The sequence below is a fragment of the Macaca fascicularis genome, chromosome 14 (assembly GCF_037993035.2).
Source record: "Macaca fascicularis isolate 582-1 chromosome 14, T2T-MFA8v1.1".
In the NCBI taxonomy this organism is placed as follows: Eukaryota; Metazoa; Chordata; class Mammalia; order Primates; family Cercopithecidae; genus Macaca; species Macaca fascicularis.
In genome coordinates, this window is record NC_088388.1 from 10,078,742 (window position 1) to 10,090,352 (window position 11,611).

The 11,611-nt window shown below is 57.4% G+C and overlaps 2 protein-coding genes across 8 annotated transcripts; one reads left to right on the forward strand and one right to left on the reverse strand.

Moving 5' to 3' along the window:
* Position 1: 1 nt before the first annotated feature.
* On the forward strand, positions 2-869 carry TRMT112 (tRNA methyltransferase activator subunit 11-2). Of its 2 annotated transcripts, XM_015434523.3 has the most exons (4): positions 2-117; positions 197-298; positions 414-503; positions 593-869. In XM_015434523.3, exons 1-4 carry the CDS (start codon positions 40-42, stop codon positions 698-700), a joined length of 378 nt encoding a protein of 125 aa, XP_015290009.1. In that variant the 5' UTR covers positions 2-39; the 3' UTR covers positions 701-869. The 2 variants fall into 2 exon arrangements, with proteins under 2 accessions (XP_015290009.1, XP_073869483.1); XM_074013382.1 differs by lacking the exon at positions 197-298.
* ESRRA (estrogen related receptor alpha) lies at positions 820-11,518 on the reverse strand. Of its 6 annotated transcripts, none has more exons than XM_015434520.4 (8): positions 11,306-11,518; positions 10,345-10,484; positions 9,519-9,855; positions 3,796-3,912; positions 3,495-3,623; positions 2,976-3,143; positions 2,617-2,886; positions 820-1,853 (listed from the first exon to the last, which is right to left on the reverse strand). In XM_015434520.4, the coding sequence occupies exons 3-8, from the start codon at positions 9,841-9,843 to the stop codon at positions 1,594-1,596; spliced, it is 1,269 nt and encodes a 422-aa protein (XP_015290006.1). In that variant the 5' UTR covers positions 9,844-9,855; positions 10,345-10,484; positions 11,306-11,518; the 3' UTR covers positions 820-1,593. The 6 variants fall into 6 exon arrangements, with proteins under 6 accessions (XP_015290006.1, XP_045226474.1, XP_005577474.1 ...); XM_045370539.3 differs by lacking the exon at positions 11,306-11,518 and adding an exon at positions 10,589-11,005; XM_005577417.5 differs by lacking the exon at positions 10,345-10,484.
* Between the last annotated feature and the right edge of the window lie 93 nt (positions 11,519-11,611).

The following is an 11,611-nucleotide window of genomic DNA, read 5'->3' on the forward strand; positions in this document are numbered from 1 at the left end:
TCTTTCCGGTTCCGGCCTGACGAGAGCCTGTTCGGCGATATGAAACTGCTCACCCACAATCTGCTGAGCTCGCATGTGCGGGGGGTGGGGTCCCGTGGCTTCCCCCTGCGCCTCCAGGTACCACGGCGGGCTTCCCTTTTCGGGTGGGATGGTGGGCCAGGGTCCAGTGCTTGCCTAAACTCCTCCGCCCTGCCAGGCCACTGAGGTCCGTATCTGCCCTGTGGAGTTCAACCCCAACTTCGTGGCGCGTATGATACCTAAGGTGGAGTGGGCGGCGTTCCTGGAAGCGGCCGATAATGTGAGGATCCTTACCCCGCCCGAGCATATCCCGGGGAGTGCGGGGCGGGCACACCTCAGCCGGGCTGAGGCGGGAGTTCGGGATGCCCGGAGATAATTTCGCCTCTTGCCCACAGTTGCGCCTGATCCAGGTGCCTAAAGGGCCGGTTGAGGGATATGAGGAGAATGAAGAGTTTCTGAGGACTATGCACCATCTGCTGCTGGAGGTGAGAAGCGGCCCATCACTTGCTTCCTGGGCCACCTGCCTCCCTCACTGAGGCCGCCAGTGCTCAGCTCTGTCCCTCCCCGCCCGCAGGTGGAAGTGATAGAGGGCACCCTGCAGTGCCCGGAGTCTGGACGTATGTTCCCCATCAGCCGCGGGATCCCCAACATGCTGCTGAGTGAAGAGGAAACTGAGAGTTGATTGTGCCAGGCGCCAGTTTTTCTTGTTATGACTAATGTTTTTGTTGATGTATACCGTTTCCAAATTCTGCCGTGTATATCCCCAACCCTTGACCCAATGACACCAAACACACAGTGTTCTTGAGCTCGACATTATATATTTTTTTCTCATTAAAGGTTCAAAACCAAAAGCGGTTTCTCTTTGCAGCAAATATACATTAAAATAGAGTCTCTGTACAGCCAAGGGCTCTGGGCCCTGGCTTGCCCCATGTCCCTGCGCCTCCCTGGCCAAACCCAAAAATAAATATAGTGTTATTGCTCTGCAGGGCATAGAGGCAGTGCTCTCCTACCCCCTGAGGAGGCTGGATGGGAGCTGATGGGGAAGCTCTGGCCACCCCAGGGGTCCAGGGGCTGGAGCCTGCTTGGAGTTATTGCTTCAAGGGGGGGCACTAATGCCCAATGCAAATGATGAGAGGAGGAGCGAAGGGGTATGGGCCTTTGCTCTCCAAGTCCCACTCTGCTCTGAAGAGGGGGTAGGATTAAGCAGCAGCAAAAGCATCACCCACTGGGAGACTGTGGCCTCCATCCCCTTCCCTCCCTGAGATAGGCTTCTGCCTCCCACACATCCCCTGCAGCCCCCTATGGCTTCCGCAAGGCCCCCTACACTCTGGGGGCACGTTATGGCTTGCAAGGGGCAGCACTGTGCCCAGAGTCTGGACACACGTTCCCAGCTTCTGACACCCCCTAGGAGGGGGGAGGGGAGGGCGTGGGGCCTGTTCCCAGGGGCTGATGGCATTGCCCTGGCCTTGCCAGCAGGCTGTGGCACTGCCCAGACCCCAGCTCCGCCCCAGCCCTTGGGGCTGACCCCATGCTAGGCAGGTCCTGCCAGAACCCCCACCAGGACCACCCCTTGCCTCAGTCCATCATGGCCTCGAGCATTTCCAAGAAGAGCTTGTGCATGGGCACCTTGCCTTCCAGCTTCACCCCATAGAAATGGGCCAGCACTTTGCCCGCTGTCTGGCGGAGGAGCGGTAGCGTGAGCAGCAGCCTGCCCGCCCTCCGCCGCTCAGCACCCCCTCCGGGGCCAGCCCGGCCGGCTTCGTACTCCAGCAGGGCCTCATGCAGAGCTTCTCGCAGCTGCTCCACAGCCTCAGCATCTTCGATGTGCACAGAGTCTGCAAGAAGAGAGGAGCATGGTATTGGCCTGGGCTGTCTCTGGCAAGGGCACTCCCCACATCTTGAACACTGATGGATGGGGTCTAAGGAGGAGCCAAATGAGGATTTGGTTTTTTTTTGTTTTTTGTTGTTTTTTTTTTTTTGAGACGGAGTCTTACTCTGTTGCCCAGGCTGGAGTGCAGTGGCCGGATCTCAGCTCACTGCAAGCTCCGCCTCCCGGGTTTACGCCATTCTCCTGCCTCAGCCTCCCGAGTGGCTGGGACTACAGGCGCCCACCACCTCACCCGGCTAGTTTTTTGTATTTTTTTAGTAGAGACGGGGTTTCACTGTGTTAGCCAGGATGGTCTCGATCTCCTGACCTCGTGATCCGCCCGTCTCGGCCTCCCAAAGTGCTGGGATTACAGGCTTGAGCCACCGCGCCCGGCCTGAGGATTTGTTGATTGGCTGATTGAGGGGCACCACTCACTGCTCCAGCACGTGGGCCAGGACCCCACCTTTTCTCCCTCAATTGTGGCCACCTTGTACCGTCCCCATCTTCCCTCCCACTAAACTTGACCTTTCTGCATTAGCATGGCACTAGGGCTCAAAATCCTGTGTGCAGTTTGGAGCCTGCGCTTGGCTTGCTTTTTGAGTTTGAGCAAATCATTGTTCTTCCCTAAGCCTCAGTTTTCCTTATCTGCAAAATGGGACTGTGTCACCATCACTGAGTTAAAAACCTGAAGACCTTACGGAGACACCTGTCCGTGCCTGCTCCAGACTCACCTGAATTGGCAAGGGCCAGGGCCTTCAGTAGAACGTACTCCTCTCGCTCCAGCCGCAGGGCCTGCAGCCGCCGCACCAGTTGCAGCAGGGCAGCCCCCAGTTCCCCCAGGCCAGCTGCCCGTGCCCCCTCTTCATCCAGGACTAAGTCCTCAGCAAAGGCCAGCTCATCCTGCAGTGGCAGTGAGCGCTGGGCCACACCCAGCACCAGCACCTCCATCCACACGCTCTGCAGTACTGACATCTGGTCAGACAGCGACAGCGATGAGAAACCTAGGGGGCAGTGGGGAGCGGGCCTGGCTGAGCAAGCACACCAGAGCCGGGCCTGTTCAGGGCAGCCCCAGGTCACCTGGGCCCTTTACCTGGGATGCTCTTGGCCCAGCTGATGGTGACCACAATCTCTCGGTCAAAGAGGTCACAGAGGGTAGCCACGGCTGGGAGGTGCCCATCAGGGCCCGCGGGGTCGGGCATGGCATAGAGCTTCTCAGGCTCAACCACCAGCAGATGAGACACCAGTGCATTCACTGGGGCTGCGGTGACAATTAGAGGACAAGAGTCAAGCCTCAAGGGGTCAAGCATCTTCCCAGAGTCGCTCCCCCTGTGGCCTTCCTCAGTAGCAGCTGGCCAGCGACTTCCCTCCGGGAAGAGCGCTGTCTCCCAGGGAAAGCCCGTGTGTTTGTGGACAGGCTGTGAGTGTTGGAAAATCGTCCCTGTTCCCCGTCCTACTACTTTTCCCAACGCAGGGAAAGGCATTTTCACATGTCTTGGGGAAGTGAGTGAAGAGACGAAGGGGAAATACAGGTCCCAGTGCCAAAGGTTAACTATGATGCCACACATAGGCCTCCCGTGTCCTAGCCCCAGGGGACCCACAGTGCTCTCACCTGTCTTCCGGGGGCCGCCAGAGACTGCCAGGGGCCCAGCAGGGAAGGGGCCCGGGAAGGGCAGTGGGTCCACCTCTGGTCGCCGCTTGTACTTCTGCCGCCCACCCCGGACGCGGTCCAGGCGCACTCCTTGAATTGTAGGACAGATAGGACTGTGACTGCGGTGCTGTGGGCGGAGTGGGGCTTGCTCTCCAGAGTTGTCCTCCCCCAGTCCACTCACCAGAACTCCCAGGCCTCGCGCCCATCCGGCCCGGGCCCCCCCACTCCCCCAGCCCTCGCCCAGCCCCTGCCCAGTGCTCACCCTCCTTGAGCATGCCCACCCGCAGGCACTTGGTGAAGCGGCAGGCCTGGCAGGCCTTGCGTCTCCGCTTGGTGATCTCACACTCGTTGGAGGCCGGACAGCTGTACTCGATGCTCCCTGCCAAGAAGAGGCAGGGCTCCAGAGGTAGCCTCCCAGGGTCGGGAGGGGACCCAGCTGACAGGAGAACCCTGACTCTCCCCGGGCAAACACAGGTCTGGGGGTACGGGGAGGAAAGGGAGAGCAGGCAGCCATGAGCGGGCAGGGAGGGGAGTGGTTGCTGGGCCGGGAGACCCTGCCTGGATGAGGGAGGAGCTGGAACAGGCAGAGGGGCTGCATCTCGGCCCCAAGCCTCATCTCTGGCCCACAGCCCTCATCTGCTGATGAGGCCACAAAGGCCACAAAGACCTCTGCGTTGCTAAATCCAGTTGTCAATTCTCAGTCCTCATGTTACTTGGCCTAAAAGAAGGATCTAAGGCTGTTGATCACTTCCTGCTCCTAGAAACACTTAAACACTTTCTTCTTTTGCTTCTAGGACACCATGCACTGTGGTTTTCCTCCCACCGCACCAGCCACTTTGTGGTTTCTGTGCATCTTCCCAAGCTCTTCCATCCAGACTGCCAGGGTTGTCCTTGGAGTTCATCTCCAATCCTATGGCGATCTTCTCCAGCTGTGGGGCTCTCATGTTTCTATCTCTAGCCTGGACCTGCTGTGAGCTCCAGACCCATCTCTCCAGCTGCCTCCTCGACATCCTGCATGTCTAGAAGGCACCTCGGACCGAACACAGCCTACGTGGACTCCACGTGTTCACTTGCCCAAAAAGAAACCTGGGCAGAATCTCTGGTTCCTCTCACACCCCACATCCAAGCCACCGACACATTCTGGTGGGCTTTACCTCCCCCGAGGTCCAGAATCCACCTCCTGCTCCTGGCAACTACTTCCACCTTTGACCCGATAGTCACCATCACCCCACCCCTCGCTGGCCTCCTGCTCTGTCCCTGCTTGCTCCAGTCTGTTCTCAACACAGCAGCCAAGAGGGTTCTATTAAGCCTCCATCACATCCTGTACCTCCTCTTCTCAAAACCCTCCAGGGATTTCCCTTCTCTGAGTCTAAGCCAAAGCAAACCCACGTCCTCCCAGGCCTATGCCCCTGCTCCTTGCCACCTTTTGACCTCTGCTCCTTGCTCTCGCCTCCTCCATGTTCCTCCAACAGGCCCTGCCTGGAGCTCTGGTCCTGAAGTTCACACAGGCTCCCTCACCTCCCTCTGCTCACTGTCACTTTGGAGGTCCTCAGCACTAGTAACGTGGTGCTGGCGGCCCTCCCGGCCTCACAGGGCCTCACAAGGACCAAATGACACAGCTAGACAGCAGGCCAGCAGCACATTTCTCCTCGCAGTGCGTTTTCTCCTACCCCCTACTTGGGCTTCTACGCTCAGCTCAAGACACCATGGCCGGGCGCAGTGGCTCACACCTGTAATCCCAGCACTTTGGGAGGCCAAGGCAGTCGGATCACCTGAGGTCAGGAGTTCGAGACCAGCCTGGCCAACATGGTAAAACCCCGTCTCTACAAAAATTAGCCTGGCATGGTAGTGGGCGCCTGTAATCCCAGCTACTCAAGAGGCTGAGGCAGGAGAATCGCTTGAATCTGGGAGGCAGAGGTTGCAGTGAGCCAAGATCATGCCACTGCACTCCAGCCTGGGTGACACAGCGAGACTCCATCTCAGAAAAAAAAACTAGCTGGGCATGGTGGTGCATGTCTATAATCCCAGTTACTCGGGAGGCTGAGGCAGGAGAATTGCTTGAACCTGGGAGGTGGAGGGCGCAGTGAGCTGAGATCGTGCCATTGCACTCCAGCCTGGGCAACCAGAGCGAAACTCTGTCTCAAAAAAAAGGCCGGGCGCAGCGGCTTACGCTTATAATCCCAGCACTTGGGGAGGCCAAGTCAGGCAGATCACAAAGTCAGGAGTTCGAGACCAGCCTGACCAACGTGTCTACTAAAAGTACAAAAATTAGCTGGGCGTGGTGGCGTGTGCTTGTAGTCCCAGCTACTTGGGAGGCTGAGGCAGAAGAATCGCTTGAACCTGGGAGGCAGAGGTTGCAGTGAGCTGAGATCGCACCACTGCACTCCAGCCTGGGCAACAGAGCGAGACTCCGTCTAAAAAAAAAAAAAAAAGAGGCCGGGCGCGGTGGCTCACGCCTGTAATCCCAGCACTTTGGGAGGCCGAGGTGGATGGATCACGAGGTCAGGAGATCGAGACCATCCTGGCTAACATGGTGAAACCCCGTCTCTACTAAAAATACACAAAAATTAGCCAGGTGTGGTGGTGGGCGCCTGTAGTCCCAGCTACTCCGGGAGTGTGAGTCAGGAGAATGGCGTGAACCTGGGGGGCGGAGCTTGCAGTGAGCCGAGATCACACCACTGGACTCCAGCCTGGGTGACAGAGCGAGACTTCGTCTCAGAAAAAAAAAAAAAAAGACAAGCCCTCTGGAGCCTCAGAACCAGCACCTCCCCTTCCTGCACATACCACAGCTGTAATAAGACAAGTCTGTGCCACTCACTGTTGCCCAGCTCTCCCCTCTGCCAGGAGGAAAAGTGCCTGAGGGCAGAAACAGCCCTGCTTCAGCCCCAGCTGTGTCCCCAAGGCCTGGAACACTGGCCAGGACAGAAAAGCATAGGTCTGTGCCGAGCAGGGACTCTGGCTACCACATACCTTTATGATCTTGGGCAAGTCCCATACCTAACCCCTTGAACCCTCAGTTTCCTAGCTGTAAAAGTGCCCCGAATTAAAGGGGATAATGTGGGCAAAACATCTAGCATGGTTCATAACACCTAAGTGCTCAATATACAATTCCTATTCACAGCCAGCACACAATAAATATTTGTCAAGAGTCAACATACAGTGAGGGGCCCCAGGGTAGGTAGGAGACATCTGCACCCTGGCCTGCTGGCTCACTGGTCTTCAGAGCGGGAAGGGTGCACAAAGTTTTAGATCAGTGAATTTTGGCCAAGTTAAAACTTGCTGGATTGGCTGGGCCCAGTGGCTCACACCTATAATCCCAGCACTTTTGGAGTGTGAGGAGGACAGATCACCTGAGGGCAGGAGTTTGAGACCAGCTTGGCCAACATGGTGAAACCCCATCCCTACTAAAAACACAAAAATTAGCCGGGCATGGTGGCAGATGCCTGTAATCCCAGCTACTTCGGAGACTGAGGCAGGCGAATGGCTTGAAGCCGGGAGGCAGAGGTTGCAGTGAGCCATGACCGCAGGCACTCCAGCCTGGACAAGAGCAAAACTCCATCTCAAAAAAAAAAAAAAAAAAAAAAAAACTTGCTGGAATGTCACAATCAGTCATTTGGCGTCTGTCCAGAGTTTCGTGTTACTAGTAATAAGCAGAGGCAGCAGTCTAACATTGAAGAGCTCAGCTCTGGACCTATACTGACCCAAGTTCAAATCCTGGTTCTGCCATTTCCTAGTTGTGAGACTTCAACAAAGTTTCAAATGCCTCTCAGTCTCACTTATAACAGTACTGACACCTTAGAGGGTTGCTATGGGGACTAACTGAGATCATAAAAGAACACAGTACCTAGCACAAGGTAAGCACTCAAGACTTTTTTTTTTTTTTGAGATGGACTCTAACCCTGTCGCCCAGGCTGGGAGTGCAGTGACACGATCTTGGCTCACTCCAACCTCCGCCTCCTGGGTTCCAGCGATTATCCTGCCTCAGCCTCCTGAGTAGCTGGGACTACAGGTACCCACCACCACGCCTGGCTAATTTTTGTATTTTTAGTAGAGACAGGGTTTCACCATGTTGGCCAGGCTGGTCTCAAACTCCTGACCTTATTATCCTCCCATCTCAGCCTCTGAAAGTGCTGGGATTAAAGGTGGGAGCCACCATGCCTGGCCTTTTTTTTTTTTTTAATTATACGTATTATGGCCCCCAAAGTAACCAATGGTTACATAAAAGCAGAAATAATGGAAATAATAGGCGCTTCCCAGGCAATGCTTACGTCAGCATCTTGCTCATTCCCCCGAATTCTGATAAGCTTTCCTGAGTGAGAAAAAAATTAGTGACTTTTAAGAGCAGAGATGCCTGTCTTTTTTTTTTTTTTTTTGAGACGTGAGTCTCACTCTGTTGCCCAGGCTAGAGTGCTGTGGCACAATCTCAGCTCACTGCAACCTCTGCCTCCCAGGTTCAAGCGATTCTCCCGCCTCAGCCTCCCAAGTAGCTGGGATTACAGGCACTCACCACCACACCCGGCTAATTTTTGTATTTTTAGTAGAGACGGGGTTTCACCATGTTGGTCAGGCTGGTCTCGAACTCCTGACCTCGTGATCTGCCCGCCTTGGCCTCCCAAAGTGCTGGAAGTGCTGGGATTACAGACCATGAGCCACCAAGCCCAACTTTTTTTTTTTTTTCGAGACGGAATCTCGCTCTGTCACCCAGGCTGGAGTGCAGTGGTGTGATCTCGGCTCCGCCTCCTGGGTTCAAGCAATTCTCCTGTCTCAGCCTCTCAAGTAGCTGGGATTACAGGTGGGAGCCACCATGCCTAGCTAATTTTTTGCATTTTTAGTAGAGATGGGGTTTCACCACGCTGGCCAGGCTGGTCTCAATCTCCTGACCTCAGGTGATCCACCCACCTTGGCCTCCCAAAGTGCTGGGATTATAGGTGTGAGCAACCATGTCCAGCCTCGCCTGTTAGTCTTTTTAAAGTTGGGTGCTAAACTATGATGTAGTCCCTCTCAAGCACTGATAAAAATCTGCCTTGTTTTGGGAGGCCAAGGTAGGTGGATCATTTGAGGTCAGGAGTTCAAGACCAGCCTGGCCAACATAGTTAAACGTTGTCTCTCCTAAAAATACAAAAATTGGCCGGGCACGGTGGCTCACGTCTGTAATCCCAGCACTTTGGGAGGCCAAGGCAGGCGGATCACAAGGTCAGGAGATCGAGACCATCCTGGCTAACATAGTGAAACCCCATCTCTACTACAAATACAAAAAAAAAAAAAATTAGCCGGGCATGGTGGTGGGCGCCTGTAGTCCCAGCTACTCGGGAGGCTGAGGTAGGAGAATGGCGTGAACCCGGGAGGCGGAGCTTGCAGTGAGCCGAGACTGCGACACTGCACTCCAGCCTGGGTGACAGAGCAAGACTGTGTCTCAAAAAAAAAAAAGTACAAAAATTAGCTGGGCGTGGTGGTGCACACCTGTAGTACCAGCTACTCAGGAGGCTGAGGCAGGAGAATCTCTTGAACCCAGAGGCAGAGGTTGCAGTGAGCAGAGATCGTGCCACTGCACTCTAGCCTAAGCAACAGAGTGAGACTCTGTCTAAAAAAAAAAAAAAAAAAAAAAAATTTAAAATCTGCCTTGTGTTGGTGCTGCTTTGGGAAAATTAAGAAAAAGGGGACATGTTCTATGCTGGGGAGAGGTCAAAAGCTGCCAGAAGCAAGAACAAAGCTTAGGAACAGAGGCTGCCTTGGACTCTTTCAGAGCCACTGTAGAAGGTGCTGGGCCTAGAGTACCCAGGTGGTACCCTGAGCTCACTCACATCCACTGCAATGCATCAGTACACCCAGTGCGTTTACCATACTTCTCAGGGAAAGGGTGTCTCTGGGAGGTAGAGACCCTGGAAACACCAGATTGCCAGCCTCAAGCGGTGCCACAGCCATCTGGGGGCCTATTGCACCCAGAGGGTGCAGGGCAAAGGGCAGGGGAGTGGGCTGGGGGCTCACCCTGGATGGTCCTCTTGAAGAAGGCTTTGCAGGCCTCACAGGATGCCACACCATAGTGATAGCCAGAGGCCACGTCCCCACAGACCAGGCAGAGGCGCTTGGGCAGGGAGCTGAGCACCAGCTTCCCACCGCCCTGCTCACCAGGCCCAGCCCCCTCCCCATCCTCCTCTTCCTTATGGCCTGGGAGGCAGCGGGTGGGAGCTGGACCAGGGGCCAGTGCCACAGGAGGCTCGGTCTCCGTCTCTGAAGAACCCTTTGGACTGTCAGGGCTGGCCGGCTCTGCCTTGATGTAGAGAGGCTCAATGCCCACCACCTGGCTGGACATGGTGCTGGTCACCTGCAGGGAGAGACCCGTGGGTTCGTAGGGAGGCACTGTGATGGGGGATGGGAGACACCCTGCCACACGGGTTGCCCAACCTCGGGCCTAGGGCCAGGCTTCCAGGCCCAGCAAGGGGGGAGGAATGGGGGCAGAGTCCAAGGAAGGACTGCCCAGTAACACTGTCCCCCTCCCAGCTGTTGCCATGGAAACAGAGTCTTCAGGGCCAGTAACTGACAGCTGGTCTCTCCCTTGGGAACCTGGGGGAGGCTTAGAAAGGCCCTACTCCCACCCAGTCCAGGGAGCAGGGTAACCGTAGCCCCCAGGCAACCTTCAACCCCACCTGGAATCCCTAGACAGGGGCAGGATACTTCCCAGTTTTCTCCAGATGTTGGGGGGACCTCTGAGACCCTGCCCTCATGTGGATATTCTGTATTGGAGAGCGTGCACTGAAGCCCAGACCCCAAGGCCAGTGGACGTGCTCACACCGAGTTCACACACTCCACTCACCGAGGTGCTCAGGGGCCCCACAAGCCCACGCAGGCTCGCTCTCTGCTGGGGGTTTTCACATTCGCACCGGCCTTCCCAAACCCGTGCTCACTCCTGCTCACACCTGTGCTCACATACTTCTCCTGGAGCGCACACCCCATCTGCGAACTCAATCAAGGCTCATGATCACACACACTCTCACTAGGTACCCACATCCACAAGCACAGGCACGGACTCATGAAAACACCTCCAGAGCTTTTCACACCTGACACGCGGCTGCCCTCCTGCCCCAGCATGCCGATTCCAGGCACACGGCGGGTGCCGCTCCACCTCCTCGAGACCGGCCTGCAGGTCCACTCTTATACTCCCGCTGTCGCAGAGGCCGCCACCTCCCGGGGCGCCGCGTACCACCCACCCCCCCAACCTGCGCACACCTTTGGGAAGTTGCCTAAAGTTGCTATGCCTCCCCACCCCGCCGGCGGGAGACCTCTACCAGGTTATCAGGAAGTAAGTGGGGAGAGCCAAGGAGGAGGAAGTTCTCCCCTGCCGGTGCGATGACCTTTGACCCAGAGAGGAGGGTGGCCCCAGGCCCCTTCGAGCGCCCCCACGTGGTCTTCAGAGCCCCTTCCCCGACACAGAGCCCTCCCCGTCTTCCACCCGGGCCAGCCCCAGGGACTTCGGCAAGTGGGGGATTGAACCCTGCCCCGGGGCGGGCCGGATCGGAGGCCCAACCCTGACCCGGGTCAGGACCCGTAGCCAGAGCCAGATCCTGCCCCAGGCCGGCCCACCAGGACTCAGACGCCGGATCCCGCTCGAACCCTGACCAGCCCGACAGTCGACTGGGTCCCAACCATGGCCCGGACTGGCCCCAGAGCTGGACCCCGCCTGCAGCCCGCCCCGCCCGCCTCCCTGCCGCGTTCGCACATGGCCCCCGCGCCCCGCCCGCCCACCCCCGCGGCAGCGCTCCCCTCCGCCCCCGGACCTGGGGCTCCGACAGGGCGTTCGGGCAGGCATGGGGGCCGAGCGGCCCGGAGTGCCGGGGTGAGCCGGGGGCCGCGGGCGGCCCCTCCTCCGCCGCCTCCTCGGGCCGTGCCGCCCCACCGCGCCGCGTCCCCTCACTCGGCGGCGCCGCCGGCTGCTTGTAGGACACAAAAGGACATCGCGGCCGCTTCCTACTCCGCTTCCTCCAGCTGACAGCGGGGGCGGGGCCGGCCGTGCGCATGCAAAGCAGGGGGCGGGGCCCGGGGTCCTATGCTAATCAGACCAGCGGGGCGGGCGGCGCCTGCGC

Coding starts and splice junctions, on each gene's coding strand:
- TRMT112 (XM_015434523.3), top strand. CDS start 40: ATGAAACTGCTCACCCACAATCTGCTGAGCTCGCATGTGCGGGGGGTG. Junction 118..196: donor GCTTCCCCCTGCGCCTCCAG/GTACCACGGCGG, acceptor CCGCCCTGCCAG/GCCACTGAGGTCCGTATCTG. Junction 504..592: donor TGCACCATCTGCTGCTGGAG/GTGAGAAGCGGC, acceptor CCCCGCCCGCAG/GTGGAAGTGATAGAGGGCAC.
- ESRRA (XM_005577417.5), bottom strand. CDS start 9,843: ATGTCCAGCCAGGTGGTGGGCATTGAGCCTCTCTACATCAAGGCAGAG. Junction 3,913..9,518: donor CTTCAAGAGGACCATCCAGG/GTGAGCCCCCAG, acceptor TCTTCTTGGCAG/GGAGCATCGAGTACAGCTGT. Junction 2,887..2,975: donor CTGGGCCAAGAGCATCCCAG/GTAAAGGGCCCA, acceptor ACTGCCCCCTAG/GTTTCTCATCGCTGTCGCTG.